The sequence below is a fragment of the Hydra viridissima genome, unplaced genomic scaffold (assembly GCF_058129835.1).
Source record: "Hydra viridissima isolate aposymbiotic clone 2 unplaced genomic scaffold, HvirCarnegie_v1 scaffold_5, whole genome shotgun sequence".
Classification (NCBI taxonomy): Eukaryota; Metazoa; Cnidaria; class Hydrozoa; order Anthoathecata; family Hydridae; genus Hydra; species Hydra viridissima.
Genome location: NW_028324304.1, coordinates 8,166,877 through 8,185,439, shown reverse-complemented (window position 1 = coordinate 8,185,439; position 18,563 = coordinate 8,166,877). Strand labels below are relative to the sequence as shown.

General features: G+C 30.0%; 4 protein-coding genes, 1 long non-coding RNA gene and 1 pseudogene across 13 annotated transcripts in view; 4 read left to right on the top strand and 2 right to left on the bottom strand.

Annotated features, from left to right (window-relative positions):
• Positions 1 to 294: 294 nt before the first annotated feature.
• Positions 295 to 1,326, top strand: LOC149888413 (uncharacterized). Its single transcript, XM_090089081.1, has one exon. The coding sequence runs from the start codon at positions 295 to 297 to the stop codon at positions 1,324 to 1,326; it is 1,032 nt and encodes a 343-aa protein (XP_089945207.1).
• Positions 1,327 to 2,626: 1,300 nt separating this feature from the next.
• Positions 2,627 to 6,757, top strand: LOC149888412 (uncharacterized). Its single transcript, XM_090089080.1, has 2 exons — positions 2,627 to 3,217; positions 4,943 to 6,757. The coding sequence occupies exons 1-2, from the start codon at positions 2,627 to 2,629 to the stop codon at positions 6,755 to 6,757; spliced, it is 2,406 nt and encodes an 801-aa protein (XP_089945206.1).
• A 1,269-nt stretch (positions 6,758 to 8,026) lies between these two features.
• Positions 8,027 to 9,497, top strand: LOC149888411 (uncharacterized). Of its 2 annotated transcripts, none has more exons than XM_090088226.1 (2): positions 8,027 to 8,474; positions 8,891 to 9,497. In XM_090088226.1, the coding sequence occupies exons 1-2, from the start codon at positions 8,234 to 8,236 to the stop codon at positions 8,911 to 8,913; spliced, it is 264 nt and encodes an 87-aa protein (XP_089944352.1). In that variant the 5' UTR covers positions 8,027 to 8,233; the 3' UTR covers positions 8,914 to 9,497. The 2 variants fall into 2 exon arrangements, 1 of the variants encoding a protein (XP_089944352.1); XR_016452753.1 differs by lacking the exon at positions 8,027 to 8,474 and adding an exon at positions 8,611 to 8,743.
• Positions 9,498 to 9,749: 252 nt separating this feature from the next.
• LOC149888410 (uncharacterized) lies at positions 9,750 to 11,121 on the bottom strand (annotated as a pseudogene). The gene is made up of 2 exons (XR_016452722.1): positions 10,922 to 11,121; positions 9,750 to 10,793 (listed from the first exon to the last, which is right to left on the bottom strand). The product of XR_016452722.1 is annotated as an uncharacterized LOC149888410 (transcript).
• A 105-nt stretch (positions 11,122 to 11,226) lies between these two features.
• Positions 11,227 to 13,668, top strand: LOC145187063 (uncharacterized). Of its 5 annotated transcripts, none has more exons than XR_016452564.1 (5): positions 11,227 to 11,771; positions 12,041 to 12,518; positions 12,767 to 12,844; positions 13,074 to 13,376; positions 13,503 to 13,668. It is a non-coding gene; the product is annotated as an uncharacterized LOC145187063 (long non-coding RNA). The 5 variants fall into 5 exon arrangements; XR_016452561.1 differs by having other exon boundaries at positions 11,230 to 11,771; positions 12,041 to 12,576; XR_016452562.1 differs by having other exon boundaries at positions 11,231 to 11,771; positions 12,041 to 12,576; positions 12,803 to 12,844.
• A 2,565-nt stretch (positions 13,669 to 16,233) lies between these two features.
• Positions 16,234 to 18,563, bottom strand: part of LOC145189003 (uncharacterized) — a 28,139-nt gene continuing 25,809 nt past the window's right edge. The window contains exons 10-17 of one of the 3 annotated variants that reach the window (XM_090087743.1): positions 18,459 to 18,561; positions 18,084 to 18,335; positions 17,902 to 18,008; positions 17,714 to 17,805; positions 17,455 to 17,481; positions 17,289 to 17,362; positions 16,703 to 16,876; positions 16,234 to 16,491 (exon numbers count right to left, since the gene is read on the bottom strand). In XM_090087743.1, the coding sequence (XP_089943869.1) occupies positions 16,296 to 16,491; positions 16,703 to 16,876; positions 17,289 to 17,362; positions 17,455 to 17,481; positions 17,714 to 17,805; positions 17,902 to 18,008; positions 18,084 to 18,335; positions 18,459 to 18,561 (1,025 nt within the window). In that variant the 3' untranslated portion in view covers positions 16,234 to 16,295. Of the gene's footprint in view, positions 16,492 to 16,702; positions 17,806 to 17,901; positions 18,009 to 18,083; positions 18,336 to 18,458; positions 18,562 to 18,563 lie in introns of those variants that run through there. The other 2 variants (XR_016452560.1, XM_090087744.1) reach the window with 2 other exon arrangements.

The following is an 18,563-nucleotide window of genomic DNA, read 5'->3' as shown; positions in this document are numbered from 1 at the left end:
CGCAAGCGAATCTAATAAAATTTTTTTCTTTGATGTATAAAAATGGCAAATTCCGATGTTTTAAATTTTACAGAAGAGATTACTGTGGATGAAGAAATTGAGAGATTCGAGTTTCATGAATACGAGTCAGTGAATAAGAATCTAAACGATGGAGAAATAAGAATCAATATTGAACAGCAAGATTTGTTCACGCTTCCATCTGAGGCTTACCTTTTGGTTGAAGGAAGACTTTTAAAAGCGGATGGAACTTCCTACGCTGATGCAGACGTTGTTACTCTTGTAAATAACGGTATCATGTATTTGTTCAGTCAGATTTCTTATCATTTGTTGAGTCAAGAGGTGGAGACCGTTTACGATCCTGGACAAGCTACCACCATGATTGGATACCTCAAATATCCAATAGAGTTCCAATTTTCTGAAGGAATGAATCAGCTGTGGAATAGAGACACAACAGCTTTAGCAGATCTTGTCAACAACACTGGATTTAAGCAAAGACACGATTACATCATCAAGCAAGGTGAAGAAAAAGGATCGTTTTCGTTTTGCATCCCTTTAAAACACATTTTTGGATTTTGCGATGATTACGATAAAGTGCTATATGGATATAAGCATACACTTACTCTTGTGAGAAAAAGCGATAGTGATGCTATTTTTAGAACAGAAGCAACAGCTGCAGGAAAAATAGATCTTAGCAAATTATCCTTGTTTATGCCTCATGTCACACCCTCTGTAGCAGCTAGCAACAATCTTTACAAACTCATTGAAGCAAAAGTAAATGCTCCCATCGCGTTCAGAACTAGACAATGCGATACCATTGCCGTTCCTGTAGCCAACAACTTTAGTTGGACGCTAAGCCAAAAATCTGGTAGTGAAAGACCGAGATATGTCATTGTTGGATTTCAAACCAATAAATCTGGAAGTCAAACAGAGAATCCTTCAGTCTTTAATCACTGTGACTTGAAAAACATATATGTCACCTTAAACAGTGAAAGATATCCTGCTGTGGATTACGATTTAGACTTTAATAACAACAAATACTCAAGAGCATATAGAGACGCATGCAAGTTTGACAATAGACTTTATGGGATAAACGAAATTATATCTCAGCCTAATTTGACCGCCTTAAATTATAGGTACATTTGTCCTCTTTTTGTTTTTGATGTAAGCAAGCAGTCTGAGAGGTTAAAATCAGGAGTGATAGATTTTAAAATAAAAGCGACATTCAATGCAAACGTTCCTGCAAACACTCAGGCCTTTGCTGTCATCATTTCTGATAGATTGATTATGACTAAATCAAATGGAAGCAGAATGGAGTTTGTTTATTAGATGCAGAGCATCCAATTCATTGAAATGTTTTTCAAAATAATATTTTTTTAAATAAAAAATGAGATATACGAAAAAGGATTTGAAAAAATTACTGAAAGAAAACGGAATTTCCAAAACGTCAAACAATAAAATGTCGCTCATGATGATTGCGATTGAAAACAACTTGATTGATAAAAACATATTGATTAAAGACGTGAAGGAAGATCGACCTGTGGGTAGACCGAAAAAGGATTTAAATCTGTTAAAAGAAGAATAAAATGATACAGTTTTTTCCATTTTTTCTAGAATGTAGTATCAAAGAGACTGACATAAATAAAAAAAGACATCTTGAGCTTCTTGCATTTGGAAAAATAGGTGTGTTTTGTGAATCTGTTTACGCCACTGAAAACGGAAATTTTAATATTCCAAAAGAGTACAGTGATGAAGAGAGAGACAAGCTTTACCTACTTGTATGGAGTGGTGAGACAGAATATTCACGAATGGAAAAGAAAATCAAAGAGCATCTCAGTACTTGGAAAGTCTTGCCTAAAAAAGAAAAGCTAAGAATGATTGACAATTATGTGCTTGGTTTGGATTGTGATTTCGAGGAGAAGAAAAAGATTTCTGGAAATCTAAAAAGCGCAATTTTAAATCATTCGCTTGGTTCCAATGACATTGTGTATGAAAACTTTAGAATCCTTCAAATCCATATAAATTCTTCAGATGCTAGAAATGAAAAATTAAAATTGATTTAAATAAAAAAAATCTTGATATAATAAAAAAAATGCCATACACAAGAAAGTTTTTGAAAAATTTGTTAAAAGAAAATAATGTTTCCAAAACGTCAAACAATAAAATGTCGCTCATGATGATTGCTGTTGAGAACAACTTGATTGATAAAGATGCCATTTTGGAAAACTCAAAAGAGGTGAGACCAGTGGGAAGACCGAGAAAAAATGAGAAAAAAGAAAAGAAGCCTATTGATCCTAAATATGCGAGACTTGGTTTAATTAGAAATAATCCTTTAAGTTTGAGAATAACTCATGTTGATACAGGCGAGGTGGTGGAATACAAGTCTGCTTACGAATCACAGAAAAAGACTGGTCATGGATGGAATTACTTTGAATGTAGAAATGGAAAAGTAGTAGATGGATACAAGTATGAGATTTCTGGAGTAAGAACTTTTTAAATTCTTATATTGAATTTAAAAAAAATTGAAAATGATATAAATAAAAAATCTTGTGTTAATAAAATGGAAAACAAAACGGTGAAAGAATTAAAAGAAATTGCTAAAGAGCAAAAAATAAGAGGATACTCTAAAATGAGAAAAGGAGAACTTATAATGGTTTTACAACCTCCTAGAGTTGTCTCTGCTCCTGCTGCTTTTCGTAGACCTACTGTGGTTAGGTTTGTTCGGCCAGCTGTAAAAGTTTCTGTAAAACCTACAAAAGTTTCAATAAAGCCAACAAAAGTAAGGATTGTTCCTTCCGCAGTGCGAAAGCCTCCTATTGCTCCAAAACCTGTTGTGCGAAAGCCTCCTATTGCTCCAAAACCAATTCATTTGCAAAGACCTATCCTTGACGAACCTGTTTCAGATTTAACACCTGCTATAACACCAAAACCAGTCATTCCACCTAGACCTTCATTTTTTTCAAGTCTGAAGGCAACTACAAAAAGTGTGGCGTCCTATGTTAAAACTAAGTTAAATGATGTTAAAGAATGGGTGGAGCCTTACGTTCCCGAAGTAGTTAAGAATCAGGTAAGCAAAGCAGTGAACAAAATCGATGAAAAGATAAAGTCTATCAAATCGCTTGTATCAAAAACAGAGTATAAACAACCTGCTGTAAAACAACCTGTGGTAAAACCAATTAAAGTAAAGTTTAAAATGACTGAACATTCGGCAGAGGGTTCTGTAAGACAATTTTCTTATAGACCTTCTTCTCGATACCAAGACCTTGCATCCTTTTTTAATTTGGTGAGAGAGTCTGCTATTCAAACCATGGAAGGGGAAAGAAACACCAGAGTAAGAATTATTTTAACGTGTGAAATGAAATCTGTAAGCATGATGACTGGTGAAGAAGTGACTCGGGAAGCAAGCTTTTCATCAAGATCAGAGATTGTTCTAGCGACTACAGATGTAAGAGAGCTCATGGGTGAGATGGAAGGAAAAGTCTTGGAAAGTAGTGTCAAATACAATGCTTTAGGATCTAATTGCACTATATCTAAGATTTTAAGAATGGACATTAACTTTACTGATTACGAACCTATCAGCGGTTCTTCCTATATTGAGCTGTCTAAAGAGCTGAAAGACAAAAAGGCAATCATCAACATGGAAAACAAGGACGATCAATGCTTTAAATGGTCAGTCACTCGAGCGTTGAATTTAAAAAATAGAGACAACGAAAGAATTGATAAAGACTTGGTTCTAAAATCAGAAGAACTTAATTGGGAAGGAATGGAGTTTCCTGTCAAGCTTAATAAAATCAATAAGTTTGAGAAAAATAATCCAGACATTAGCACCAACGTCTTTGGGTATGAAAATAAAAAACTTTACCCTTTGAAAATATCTGACTTTGTAGATCGAAAGCACTGCATTGATTTGTTGCTTATTTCAAACGAAGACACTGACCATTATTGCGTGATTAAAAGTTTGAGTCGGTTATTATCTACACAAACATCAAATCATCAGCACAAAATGTATTATTGCAGAAATTGCTTACAAGGTTATGACCAGGAAGAAAAGCTTCAACAGCATCAACCTTATTGCTATGACAACGATGCAGTAAGAATCGAACTTCCTAAAGAAAGAACGACCGTTCATTTTAAAAACTATAACAAGTCTATGAGAGTTCCATACGTTGTATATGCAGACTTTGAAAGTTTCATCAAACCTCTTAACACTTGCACACCGAATTCGAAAGAGTCGTACACCAGACAATATTAAAAGCACGTTCCAAGCTCCTTCTGCTATTATATCAAATGCTTTGACGATAGCCTTTACAAAGGAGAACCAGTCATGTACACAGCTGAAAGCGAAGAGGATGACGTAGCTCAAAAATTTATAACCATGCTTGAAGCTGACCTTATAAAGATTCTCGACAAGATTGATATAGTAAAAAAGAAAGTGGTAACGGATGAGGATGAAAAGAATTTTGAGACTGCAACTCTATGTCATATTTGTGAATCAGATCTTAACAGTGACAAAGTGTGGGATCACTGTCATTTAACTGGAAAGTATCGAGGAGCTGCTCATAACAAATGCAACTTGAATTATAAACTTCCAAAATTCATACCCATCATTTTCCATAATTTGTCCGGTTATGACAGTCATTTGTTCATCAAGAAATTAGGTGGAAAGCTCAATTGCATACCCAACAATGAAGAAAAATATATCAGTTTCTCGAAAAAAATCAAAGTAAGAGAATTTATTAATAAGAAAGGTAAACTTCAGGAAGTATGGAAAGAGCTAAGGTTTATCGACAGCTACAGATTCATGAGTTTCAAGTTAGAAGATCTAGCTAAAAATCTAAACAACGACCAATGTAAAAACGTTGCTCAATATTACTCTGGAGAAAAGTTTGATTTATTAAGAAAAAAAGGTATTTACCCTTATGACTGGGTGGACTCGATTGAAAAGTTCTCCGAAACGCAATTACCTCCTATTGAAGCATTCTATTCCAAACTGAATGATGAAGGAATAAGATGTGAAGACTATGCGCATGCAAAAAACGTTTGGGATGTATTTGGATGTAAAACGTTTAAAGATTATCAAGAACTGTACAACACGTCTGACGTTCTGATACTTGCTGATATCTTTGAAAATTTCAGAGACGTGTGCCGTACCTATTACAAGCTTGATCCTGCTTGGTATTACACCTCACCTGGTTTGGGTTGGGATGCCATGTTAAAACTAACTGGAATTCAGTTAGAGCTTCTGTCTGATATTGATATGCTTAATATGATAGAAAAAGGGATACGTGGTGGAATTTGCATGATCAGCAAACGACATGGAACTGCTAATAACAAATACATGAGTGATTATGATCCTTCACAACCTTCGAAATTCATTCAGTATTTAGACGCAAATAATTTATATGGATGGGCTATGTGTAAGCCTCTTCCTTTTAGAGGATTCAGATGGATGACTGAAGAGGAGCTCGCTAATTGGAAATCCATGCCTTGTATTCTCGAAGTCGATTTAACCTATCCCGAAAGCCTACACGATTTACACAACGACTATCCTTTAGCTCCTGAAAGACTAAAAATTAATAAAGTGGACAAGCTCGTTCCTAATTTAAACAACAAAGAAAAATACGTCATTCATCATGAAAACCTAAAACTCTATGAACGACTTGGATTGATCACTACTAAAATTCATCGAGGTGTCACCTTTGAAGAAGAACCCTTCATGAAACAATACATCGATCTCAACACTGGATTAAGAGCAAAAGCTAAAAACGAGTTTGAAAAAGAATTTTTTAAACTCATGAATAACTCTGTCTTTGGAAAAACCATGGAGAATATTCGAAAGCATGTTGATATTAAACTAATCACCACAAGAAAAGAAGTCTTGAAATTGTCAAGAAAGTCTAATTATGATAGAAATACCATTTTTGATGAAAACCTTACTGCAGTTCATATGAAAAGAACAAAACTCTTTTACAACAAGCCTGTTTACTTAGGACTAAGCGTTCTAGACATAAGCAAAACTTTGATGTTTGATTTCCATTACAACTATATCAAACCTAAATACGGAGATCGCGCGAAACTACTCATGACTGACACTGACTCGCTCATCTATGAAATCGAAACGGAAGATTTTTATCAAGACATTTCTGGCGATCTTGAAACCAAATTTGACACGAGCAACTTTTCTAAAGACCATCCTGCTATTGAAAACGCTGGGTTTAAAGTAGGGTTAAATAATAAGATTATAGGTATGTTCAAAGACGAGGCTGGTGGAAAAATAATTAAAGAGTTTGTTGGGCTTCGTCCTAAGCTCTACTCTTACAAAACCTATGAAAAAGAAGAGAAAAGATGCAAAGGGGTTAAAAATAAAGTCGTTCAAAAACACATCACTCATCAAGATTATAAAGACTGCTTATTCAGTGGAAATGAAAAGCTTGCAGCTATGAACGTTATCCGATCACATCAGCATAACATTTACACCGAAGAGATCAACAAAGTCGCTCTCAGCGCTAATGACGACAAAAGACACATCTTGCAAGACGGAATTCACACCTTAGCCATTGGACATTACAAACTAAAACCATGTTTTACATTTATGGACTATGATCAACTCTTTGGCTCAGAACACGAGGCAGAGGCAGATGCAAAAAGCTTGATCGCAGAGTGCAGAAAGATTATCGAGGAAAACAAAGAAATTTCAGGTAAGTCAAAAAGCTTGATCGCAGAGTGCAGAAAGATTATCAACGAGACAAAAAAAAGGTAAGTCAACAAAACAAATAGCAATGCGACAGAATTCATGATGACAGAAAATTAAAAACACGACGCCATCTTGAATTTCCTTAAGTATAGAAAAGTATCAATGTAGTATTAAGAAATGTCAATGCGCCAGAATCGGCAAGTCATAGTAGTGATATATTACAGTATATAAAATTAACAATGATAACATGATGTAATGTATAGTATATATCAATTTTATATATATATATATATATATATATATATATATATATATGTAAATATATATATACTTCCAATAGTTTTATTAACTTAATACACTAACATTGAAAATAGCTTTTCCTACACTGTATAATACTATAAATTGTGTTGGTAAAGATTCCATGACAGTCTCTGAGAACATGAAATATATATATATATATATATATATATATATATATATATATATATATATATATATATATATATATATATATACATACATATATATACATATATATAAAATATAATGTAGCAATACATATTTTTATTTAAATAGTTTGCTAATTAAAACATACTAAGCTTCCCAAGAAGAACCTCTTTGTTTTCTCTGATTTATATTGCTAGTAACATTTTAAGTTCTTTAGACAGCATTTTATTTGTTGTGTATTTGTGTATTATTTTGTTGTGTATTTGTGTATTATATGGCATATTTATCGACTATTTATACTTTTCTTTAGTCAAACACTATGAAAAATTTGTTTAACCAGAATTACTATCGAAAACCTTCATAAATAAGTATGGAATTTTAAATTCATGCATGCATTGTTAACGAAGGAACTGAATAATCGATTAAATGTAGATTTTAAGTAATTAGTTTATTATGAAGTTACCAAAATCCTTTTAAGCTTTATCTATAAAATATCTGCATAAAAACACAAACAAAGAATGTTCAATGATTTTGAAGCGCTAACGTTGTTCCAACAATGGCTGCCAAAAATCACGAAGAAAATATCTAAGATTGAGATCAAAAATCTATCTGAAGTTTTTTTTCGAAAAAACGCATTTTTTATCTGAAAAGGCGATTCCCTTGTTCGTTTATAGCATTGGATTTAAAAACGAAGTTTTTATCTCAAAAACGGAATTTTTTGAATGTTTATAGCAATGGACTTTTTTTTTCTTCGCTTTTTACGGTAAAAACTTCGTGTTTTACGGAAAAAACTTCGTTTTTTATGTTTATAGCATTGGCCCCTGGAAGCTTTTGTTTTATTTTTCGGTCACGTGATCAATGTAATTGCAAAACAAATCAGCCGTCGAAGTGAATTTTAAGATATATCAAATAATTTTCAATTATAATTTATTTAAACAGTCCTTTTTAGAACTACATATAACTAATATATTTTAAGCAACTCCATTTAGTGAATGTTAAAAGACATATCAAGGAATTTTCACTTAAATTTAATTAAACAGTCCTTTTTAGAACTAGATTTGAACTTAAGTAATCGTACTTGTAAAAAAAAAAGCAATGCCAGGTAGAAATTGCTGTCTTCCACAGTGCACAGTCTCAGATACAAATAAACACAAGGATATTGGACTATTTCAAATATCTACAAGAAAAGATGAATACCATACCATTTGGAGGAAAAAGTTGATTGATTTTCTTGCTATTTACCGTCCATTAGATGGATTATTAAAAAAAAGAATAACAAAAGGAAATGTTTATTTTTGCGAGAAACACTTTTCTCCAGAAGATATAGAATTTACAAGTGAGTACATAATTTTCATGGCGAGTCATATTTTATATTGTTATGCATGAGTAATATATAATGGTATTGCATTGTAGTTATAATGATCATTATAGTTAAAATGTATATCATTTTAGAAATGGAGTGCAAAGTCCTAAGGCTTACCTTCTCGTTGGTGCACTTCGTTAAATAATTTAGACTAGTCTTATGTCTAATTTATAAACCAAATAGCCAAGGCAGCTTTTGTATTCATTTGGTATTAAATAGATCCATGAAACAACATGCAACTAGTTAGTACAACTACATATATATATAAATATATATATGTATATATAATTGTTTTCAACTCAATGGTGTAAATGACTACTTGTCATTTACACTATTAAGTTATAATTATTTATGTAAAAAAACTTACCTGTACTGTTATCTCTTTTTAGAGACTGGAAGAAAAACATTATGACTTGGTGTTGTTCCTACCTTAAATTTACCTGTTAAATCACATCTAACTACTAAACCAACTGAAAGAAGGGACTTAAATATAGTTAAAGATATAGCAACAATAAATAAAAATCCCAACAAGGCTGTATACAATACTTTTGAAGAATTTAAAATGCGTATTCGAAAGTTAAAGTTGAATGAATGGGAAATTAGTATTTTTGATGAAACAATTGTGTTTAAGCACATAGAAAATCCGTTTTTATCATCAAAGTTTGAAGTGTTTGTTGACACAAGTTTAGATTATTCATGCATTGTTTTTGGTTGGTCTTTACCAATCTGCACTGAGCTATATAAATAACATTCAAGATCTCTAAAAAATATAACAATTTCTTTGCTACTGCAAGAACTTTTGTCTTATAATATATGTGATGGTATTAGAAACATAAGTTCTCCTGATTTGCTGTTACTTACAGTGTCATGTAAAACCAATTTTAATCACATTATTGATGGTTCTCCACCTGAAGTAAAGACTTATTTGAGATCATCTGACTCTTTTGTTTGTGTTTTTTTAATGTTTTGGATAGGACACTTTCACATATTGTGCAAAGTCCAAACTTAAAAAAAGTGTGTTCATACCTATAAAAAGTATGTTCATAATAAAAATTTGGGATGGCGGAGTCCTTAACTTTTACATACATACATACATACACAAATATATATATATATATATATATATATATATATATATATATATATATATATATATATATATATATATATATATATATATATATAAATTAAAAATAAGCATACATTTGGAAGAAAAATTATTTAATGAGTTGTATATATTTATCTGGTATATTATTTATTCTACATTTGTAATTAAAATACTTTATTTAATATATATTATAAGTTTCTGTCGCCTTTTTTATATTGTTTCTAAGTCCCTTAGACTTTTCCACTTTTAAATACTTTTTATGCTTTTCTGTAATGTCCTTTGCTAATGAAAAGGAGCGCACTCTACAATATAATTGCATCATATTTTCTAATAAATTTTTTTTTAATTCTTTCTCCACAACTATTCCTGAAGCATCGCAATGACTATTATAATAGCATAATATTTCTTCACTCCTTAATAATTCATTTGTAATTTTTGGAATGTCAATTTTTTTAATGCTATAAAAACCAGTTTTTATTCGAAAACATTCCTCAACTTAAATAAGTAAATGCTGCATGTTTTTGTTAACAGCTGATAATCCTCCTCTGTTTTGCACATCAATTAACTTTTGTTTTATATCATTGGTTAGCATACTTTCTAGTAACAAGATAAGAGATTGATAGTTTTTAAAGTATTTGCTATTTTTATATTTTTTTAAAAACTTTTTAACCACATAACCAGCTAAAAATTGTAAAGCATCCATTTCAGACTCTGTAATTGGGTTAACTTGAATGGGTTCTTTATTACCAAACTCTTTTACTTTTTTTGAATGTGATATTAGTTTATCCACATATTTGGTGCAAAAGAGTGCAATAAGGCTTTTGCAATCCAGAAAAGTAGGATTCTGCACCATGAACAAAGTCTGCATATATTTTAGAAAAATATCTTTCTACATCACCAGACTTACAAAGTTCAATAAAATACTTTTTAGTTTCAGCATAAAAGTGATCAGTTACAACAAAATTATATTCTTTAATAGGTTCCGTTAAATCATTGGGATATTAGGATGTATTTAATATCTTTTTTTTGGCATGTGTAATTAATGAATCAATATCTTCAATGCTGATACAAGAAATTTTATCTTTATTAGTCATATGTTTTGATCGTATGTGTCTTTTGAGACCTCCTTTAGTTTTATATGACTTTGAACATTGAAGACAAAGCTGATTTAATTGGTCAAAAATCTAAAGAAAAGTGACATAATACTCATAACATAAGAAAGTAATTTAACATAAGTAATTTTAACACACTTGATTTGTTTAAAACTGTAAAAAAACAAGATTTAAATTTATTTTTGATATATGATTTTTACCTCTGAACCTGTGTCTTCAATTTCTATTTCAATTTCTTCTTCAAAATCGTCGCTATTTAAGAAATTAACAAAGATTTCTAGTGTATTTTGTTGAGAGTAACTTGAGGCGTTGGCCATTTAAATATTTGTTTTGCAGCTACATTGATCACGTGACTTTTTTTAAAAACTCGGAAAACAAAAGAATAAAACAATAGCTTCCAGACCAGGGGCCAATGCTATAAACATAAAAAACGAGGTTTTTTCCGTAAAACACGAAGTTTTTACCGTAAAAAGCGAAGAAAAAAAAAGTCCATTGCTATAAACATTCAAAAAATTCCGTTTTTAAGATAAAAACTTCGTTTTTAAATCCAATGCTATAAACGAACAAGGGAATCGCCTTTTCAGATAAAAAATGCGTTTTTTCGAAAAAAAACTTCAGATAGATTTTTGATCTCAATTTTAGATATTTTCTTCGTGATTTTTGGCGGCCATTGCTGGAACAACGTTAGCGCTTCAAAATCATTGAACATTCTTTGTTTGTGTTTTTATGTAGATATTTTATAGATAAAACTGAAAAGGATTTTGGTAACTCCATAATAAACTAATTACTTAAAATCTGCATTTAATCGATTATTCAGTTCCTTGTTGTTTTTCCTTGTTAGGTTTTCGATAGTAATTTTGGTTAAACAAATTTTTCATAATGTTTGACTAAAGAAAAGTATAAATAGTCAACAAATATGCCATATAATACACAAATACACAACAAAATAATACACAAATACACAACAAAATAAAATGCTGTCTAAAGAACTTAAAATGATACTAGCAATAAAGATTAGAGAAAACAAAGAGGTTCTTCTTGGGAAGCTTGGTATGTTTTAATTAGCAAACTATTTAAATAAAAATATGTATAATTGCATTATATTTTATATATATATATATATATATATATATATATATATATATATATATATATATATATATATATATATATATATATATATATATATATATATATAGGTAAGCTTTTTTAGGTATGATTCCTATTATAAAATAATATATTATTATAGAATATTTAGTATTTTACTATATAAGACTATATTATACTATATATTGATTATTTATTTCATCTACTTTTAGGTCCATCTATTACTATGAGGCATAGAAATAGAATTTGGGAAGACATAATGTCACATTTAAATAGTTTAGGGGCAAAAATTGAAGATATCAACCAGCTACGTAGTAGAGAGTGGGATTATTTGCGAAGAGCTACAATGCAAAATTTTGCTAAGAGTCTAAAAACAGCTATAGTTTTGTTATATATATATATATATATATATATATATATATATATATATATAATTAAATATTTTTGTATATATATATTATATATACAAATATATATATATATAATTTTTTTTTTTAAGGTGCTGCAGGGAGACAACTAACAGAATTAGATAATGTTGTTTTAGACATTATTAACAGGAAGTCAATAAATGTATCTGGAATCGATGTTCCTGATTTTAATATCTCTTTTTGTACAACAGATGATGCATTGTCATCCACTCCCAACCAACTTTCCACTCCCACTGCCACCCTTTCTTCATCAAGTAAAGAAGTAAACTTTACTTTGAAACAATCTTCTGATACAGCTTCTTTTATTTCGTCTATGTCTGGTATATTTTTCTTTGTTGGTTAAGACTAGTTGTGTTATAAAATACATATATATATATATATATATATATATATATATATATATATATATATATATATATATATATATATATATATATATATATATATATATATATATATATTCTATTTCTATTTCTATAGTTTATAGAGTTAATTGATTGTTTATATTAGATGCAAGATTTGATTGTATGTCCTCCCCTAATTTAGACAATACCACTCTTGTTAGTGACAGTTGTCAGATACTTCAAGGTAATGCAATTTATAAATTAATTTTTTTTAAATCTCAGTTGTTTAATTTAGTTAATTGTAGGTTTTAGACTTATAATTATATAACAGACAACATCAATTTGTGCTTAATTTTTACACAACTAGTATTTCCAAAACCATTAAAAACTTCTTATTTTTAAAGGAATCTAAACCACTTTTCTTATTATTTTAGTTAACTGATCTTGTTTTGACACCTAGAATTAAATTTTAGATTCAATTCAAAATAAACCATCAAGGGGGGGCATTAAAAAAATTAAAAAGAAAACAAGCTAGAGAAAGTCTCCTGGTAGATGGAAGTTTTAAAAAATTGAAAGTAAGTGTTTTACGGTTAGAAAAAGAAAGATTAAAAAAAGAACAAGAATTAAGAGTAAAACTTCTGAAATTGGACGTTGCTCTCAGACAACAGCAAATTCGAAAAGAAAAGGCTTTAACAATATATTACACAACAGCAACAAAGCTAATGAATGAGAAATTGCAACCTTCAAACCAGCAACATTTTGTAAATACAGAAATGGTATTTTAAAATTAATTTGTAATAATATTTAGTATGACTTTATCATTAACAAATTTTTTGTATTTAGTATAACTTGTAGCTTGTATTTAGTATAACTTTATCATTAACAAATTTTTTTTGTTTTAGGAGGAAATTCTTGAGCATTAAGAGAAGAGCTACATCATAATTTTATGTTAAATTTCGAAAAATGTTGTATAACTATATTTAAACATTCACCTTGAAGGTATTTAACTGTAAAGCCATGACCAATTACATTTTTTAGTAACAATAAAAATATAACTTCAACCTGAAATTGTTCTTGTTATTTCATTTTTTTTATCACCATTACCTTACAGTAATAAGTTCTGTAAAACTTCACACAAACATTAAGACCAATGCTGTTGCGATGTGAAATAGATACAAGCATCACAACTATATATAACTATATATAAGGTATTGCATTGGCTAGTGGTTGATTTTAAAATTTAAACAAAACAATATCTTTCATATTTTAAATTTATTTTGTAATCTAGTTTAATATTAATACGATCATATCTTAATTTTATGCTATTAAGCATTTTTTACCTTTTTAAAATACTCTTAATAAGAATTGCTCCTAACAACAAAAGCTAACAAATCTCCTAATTTTTTTTTAAGCGTGTTCTATAAAAAAACAAAATACACATACTATATAAAAACAGATATAAACATATATTTTTATGGTCTAATATTTTATAAAAATTTCTTGCATTTATTAAAAAGTCATTGTGTGAATTTTTTTCCAATTTTAATTCAACTAATTTAGGCACAAATCTATGATCCATGTCCAAACTATTTTGATAGATCCTATGCTCTAGAGCAAATTGTATATGAATTTTTAAACAATACTTTTAAGTAAAGTAGTTAAGTAGCTGTAATCGTCTATTCAAAGCTCCATCATTCTGATTTTCTTGAGCTAGATTTTCATCAGCTTGTTCTTCTTCGCGTTCTTCAAAGTCATTACCGTTGTCTCCATGTTGAATACACAAGTTATGGATAACAAATCCACACATGATAAGCTTAGAGGCATCTTCGACCTTATGCAAACGAATTCCAGTTTTCAAAGCATAAAACCTGTTTTTGACAATGCCAAAACATCGCTCAATTATGTTTCTAGTTTTTCTCTGTGCTTTGTTGAAACGTTTTTGAGCTCCGTCTGGATCACCAGGAAAAGGTGGAATTAACCATTCTCGACATGGGTACGCAGAGTCAGCCAAAATTACAGCTCCATTAAATGGAAGCTCTCCAATTTCAAACTTGTTCCATAGGTTACAATTTCTTAGAACCTAATAGTAGTAAAATCACAATATTTAAATTTACTGTAAGTTACATTATAATACATTATATTAGTTAGTCTAAGTTACATTTTAATTAGCAATCATAATAGTTCAAATAGTATGTTCAATATGAACATACCGAAGAATGTCACGTACTAGTTGAATACCCAGCATTAGTGAACTAACAGTTGTAAAATATAACTTAGTGACAGGCTTACATGTGCATCATGCCACCTTCCTGGACTGTTGGTCGATGCATAAAATATGGACGTGTCGGGTCCACATACTGCCATTGCATTTATGCTATGGACATGATGGCGATTGATTAGAGAATCTTCATCTGCTTGAGGAGGGTTAGAAAGGAGTATATGAGACCCATCCAGAACACCACATACGCACGGAAAACCTCCGATTTCCATAAACTTTTGTGGAAGAGTGGAGCAATCATTCGGCCATTTTATGATCTCTTGTCGAATCTAATCTTATAAGATAACAATTTTTCTCTTTACTAAACTTAGTTTTTAATTTTCACACTAAAATAAAAATAATAAGCAACTTTATATGACATTGTAAAACTTCCAATAGTTTTATTAACTTAATACACTAACATTGAAAATAGCTTCTCCTACACTGTATAATACTATAAATTGTGTTGGTAAAGATTCCATGACAGTCTCTGAGAACATGAAAAAAAATATTTGTGCCAATAAAATGAAGAAATACCATTATTTGGAAAAGTACTGAAATGCTTTTATTTCGCTTAGTATAATGTTGCAAATCATCTTTAAGCCTAGTTTCTAAAAAATCTAATACAGCTCTTGGGACTCGATACTGCTCTCGAAAAACGTTGTCAGAAACATCTTCGTTAAAAAAGCGACCATTAAACTAAAATGATATTGAAAAACAAAACAAAAATATAATTTCTGCGCCTATTTAGTATGATTTCTGATTTTGTTCGATAAGAAATCATTAAAAATATATATATATATATATAGTAATTTTAAGTAATGTTTTAAACACCAACCTCTCGAGGCAATCGGTGGCGAAGCTCATTTTCTGCAACTTCGAAATCTAAGTCTTCATCCGAAAAAATTAAATTCATGTTTCTACTTTAATTTTACACAGATTTTTTAAACACCAAATACTAGAATTTAAAAATATTCATAAAAATAGAATAGACAGCACAGCATACTTAATGACTAATTAAATTCATTAAGTAGGCCTAATAAATAAGTTACAATAAAAATTACTATTATATTACTACTATATATTACGGATAAAAAAAGTTCGTGAATTTCAGTGACGTTTACGTTTTATGCTTTATAGCAATGGGCGAAAAAAATACAAACAGCGATAAATTCTTCGAGATTACGAACTTTTTTTCGTACGTGAAAAATTTCGTTTTTACGAAAGATTTTTTTTCTCGAAAAAAACTTCGAATTGTTTATAGCATTGGCCCCAGGGTATATTTCTATAGACTATGATGCAACATACCCAGCCGTGTGTAAAGTAGGCTATAAAACAAACAGTATTTACATTATTTTACTCAAAACGTTTTTAAATTTTTCTTCATGAAAAGTTCGCTTTTTCGCTATAGAACTATTTATCGCAATCGACTCGCTATTCAACGCTTGTTGCTGTTCAACGTGTCGGGAAAGAAATATACGAATGTTGAGTTTAGAACACTCAATACGGACATTAAAAAGAAGACAAAATATTGGTTGAACGGAAAGTTTAACTTTTGTTGATTGTAGTTAGGTGAATTAATGTTACCGAGAGACCACGTATAAATCTTTCCAAAGCAAATTGGTGCAATTGTTCTGAAACCAAAGAGTTGAGATTTTATATCAACTTGTTTTTAATGATGAGAATACGTAGAATATCTAAATCTACAGCATCGTAAAAACAAAATCAAAGATATTAATAGTTATAATATTTGTCTTAAAGGAAATTTATCATTCAGTTATTTGAGAAGAAAATTATAAATTTTAATAGTTATAATACTTGATTGATAATTTGTTTAATACAAACCGCATTTTTTCTAACCTCCCTAATGACGAAGATGACATTCCCAATCCGTTAGCTAGGCCTACATTTTCAGCAAGAACTGAGTTGTTAATGAACATGTTAACGGCGATCATACAGCAGTTGTTCACAAAGCCGATCGTTATTCGAAGCGCCAATAATGTCAACCAACGAGCTGTTCTGTATTTTTGAAAGATAAATTATATAAAGTGCTTAGCTCATACAACCTTGCTCTTAAAAAGTTTAAATATTTGTTAAAGTAAACTAATTAAAACGAGCTTTTAAACAAAATGAATGAAGATGTTGATTATCAAGCTTAGGTAAAAGAAAGAATTAACAAAGATACTTAGGCTCGTCAAAGAAGGCATTAAAAGAGAAAAAGATTATGTTAACGTACGGGAAGCAAAAGGCAGGTAGACAGACAGGTAGCTAAAACAGTTTTTTTGATATTGAATAAAATTTAGTTTTAAGTCGCAAGATTTTATGTAATTGAAGTTTAAACGAAATGGAAACTCTTTGGATAGATATACTTTTATCCTTCTTCCATAAATATATTGAAATATAAAAACAAATTAGCAGCGTGTAAACTCACTTGTGTTTAATGTTGCCAACTACCGGAGTTAGCGATAATACTACAGCGAATAATAATGAACACCCACAAAATGTCTTAAAGGAAATATATCATTAAGTTATTTGAGGAGGTCAAAATACTGAACCTTGTTTTTGCTATTAGTTTCACATGTAGGTCCAATACTTACTTTTTTGGCTCCAAATGTATTCAAAAACTAAATGAAAAAGAATAAATTTTACATAAATTATTCATAAACAAACGTTTAATTTGACGTTGCATATCAATTGATTGATTGTGCTTCGATAAATATTTGCACAGTTGCAAAAATTAATTAACTGCTTAAATTAATTGCATAAATATTATATTAGCATAAACAATAGCATAGCTGCATAAATTTTATATACTAAAGGTATTGGGTGATTTTAGTAACTGTAAGAACAAGTTACCTTAGGCGAAACAAATATTTGCAGGAAAAATGTCAATACAGATGTCACCAAAAACAACGTCCCAATATCATTTGGTAACATGGCCAATCCATCTAAGTAAAATTTATGAACGAATTATTATTAAATAATATTTTTATTATTAAAAAAGTGTATATTAACAATTTAGCGTAAAAAAGTCAAACACAAACTGTATTGTTCTAAGGTGGCAGCATACATAGAAAACATTTCAGTAAATCCAATGGCTACAATTGAATATGTTCCATACAAGATGACAGCATAAAAGCAGTCTTTTGTTCTTAAAGAAAAATTAAATCTTTATTTTTATATGATTGTACCATCTACTGTCCGTTACCAAAAGAGCTAGCATTACCTTAGCAACTTTAATACGCTTAAGTTTTTAATATAATTCTGAAGTACTTTGTACCAGGGCGTTATTGTCTTATAATTTAAGAGTTTTACTTTATCCGGGTGTTCAACTTCAATCCATGCAGTCTTAGTGTAAGTAACTGTGTTGTTACTTTGCTTATTGTTGTTGATGGTGCAAAGATCAGGATTCGACTTATTGTTGTTGATGATGCAATGATCAGGATTCGACTTTAAGTCTTCTATTTTGAAATACTTCCTACCGAAAGAAAACACGACAGTGAAAGATATAATTTCGGTTTGAAAAAGATGTTGTCATGAATTTCACAACATATTCTTTTTAATTTTTTTTCAAGTTTAATAACATAATGGAAAAACTTACTTATCTGAAGGGATATATTTATAGGCGATGATGATGCAAAGTAGAAATCCTCCAGTAATAATAAAGTTAGGCAGAAAAATTGCAAATTTAAAGAAAAACCCATCT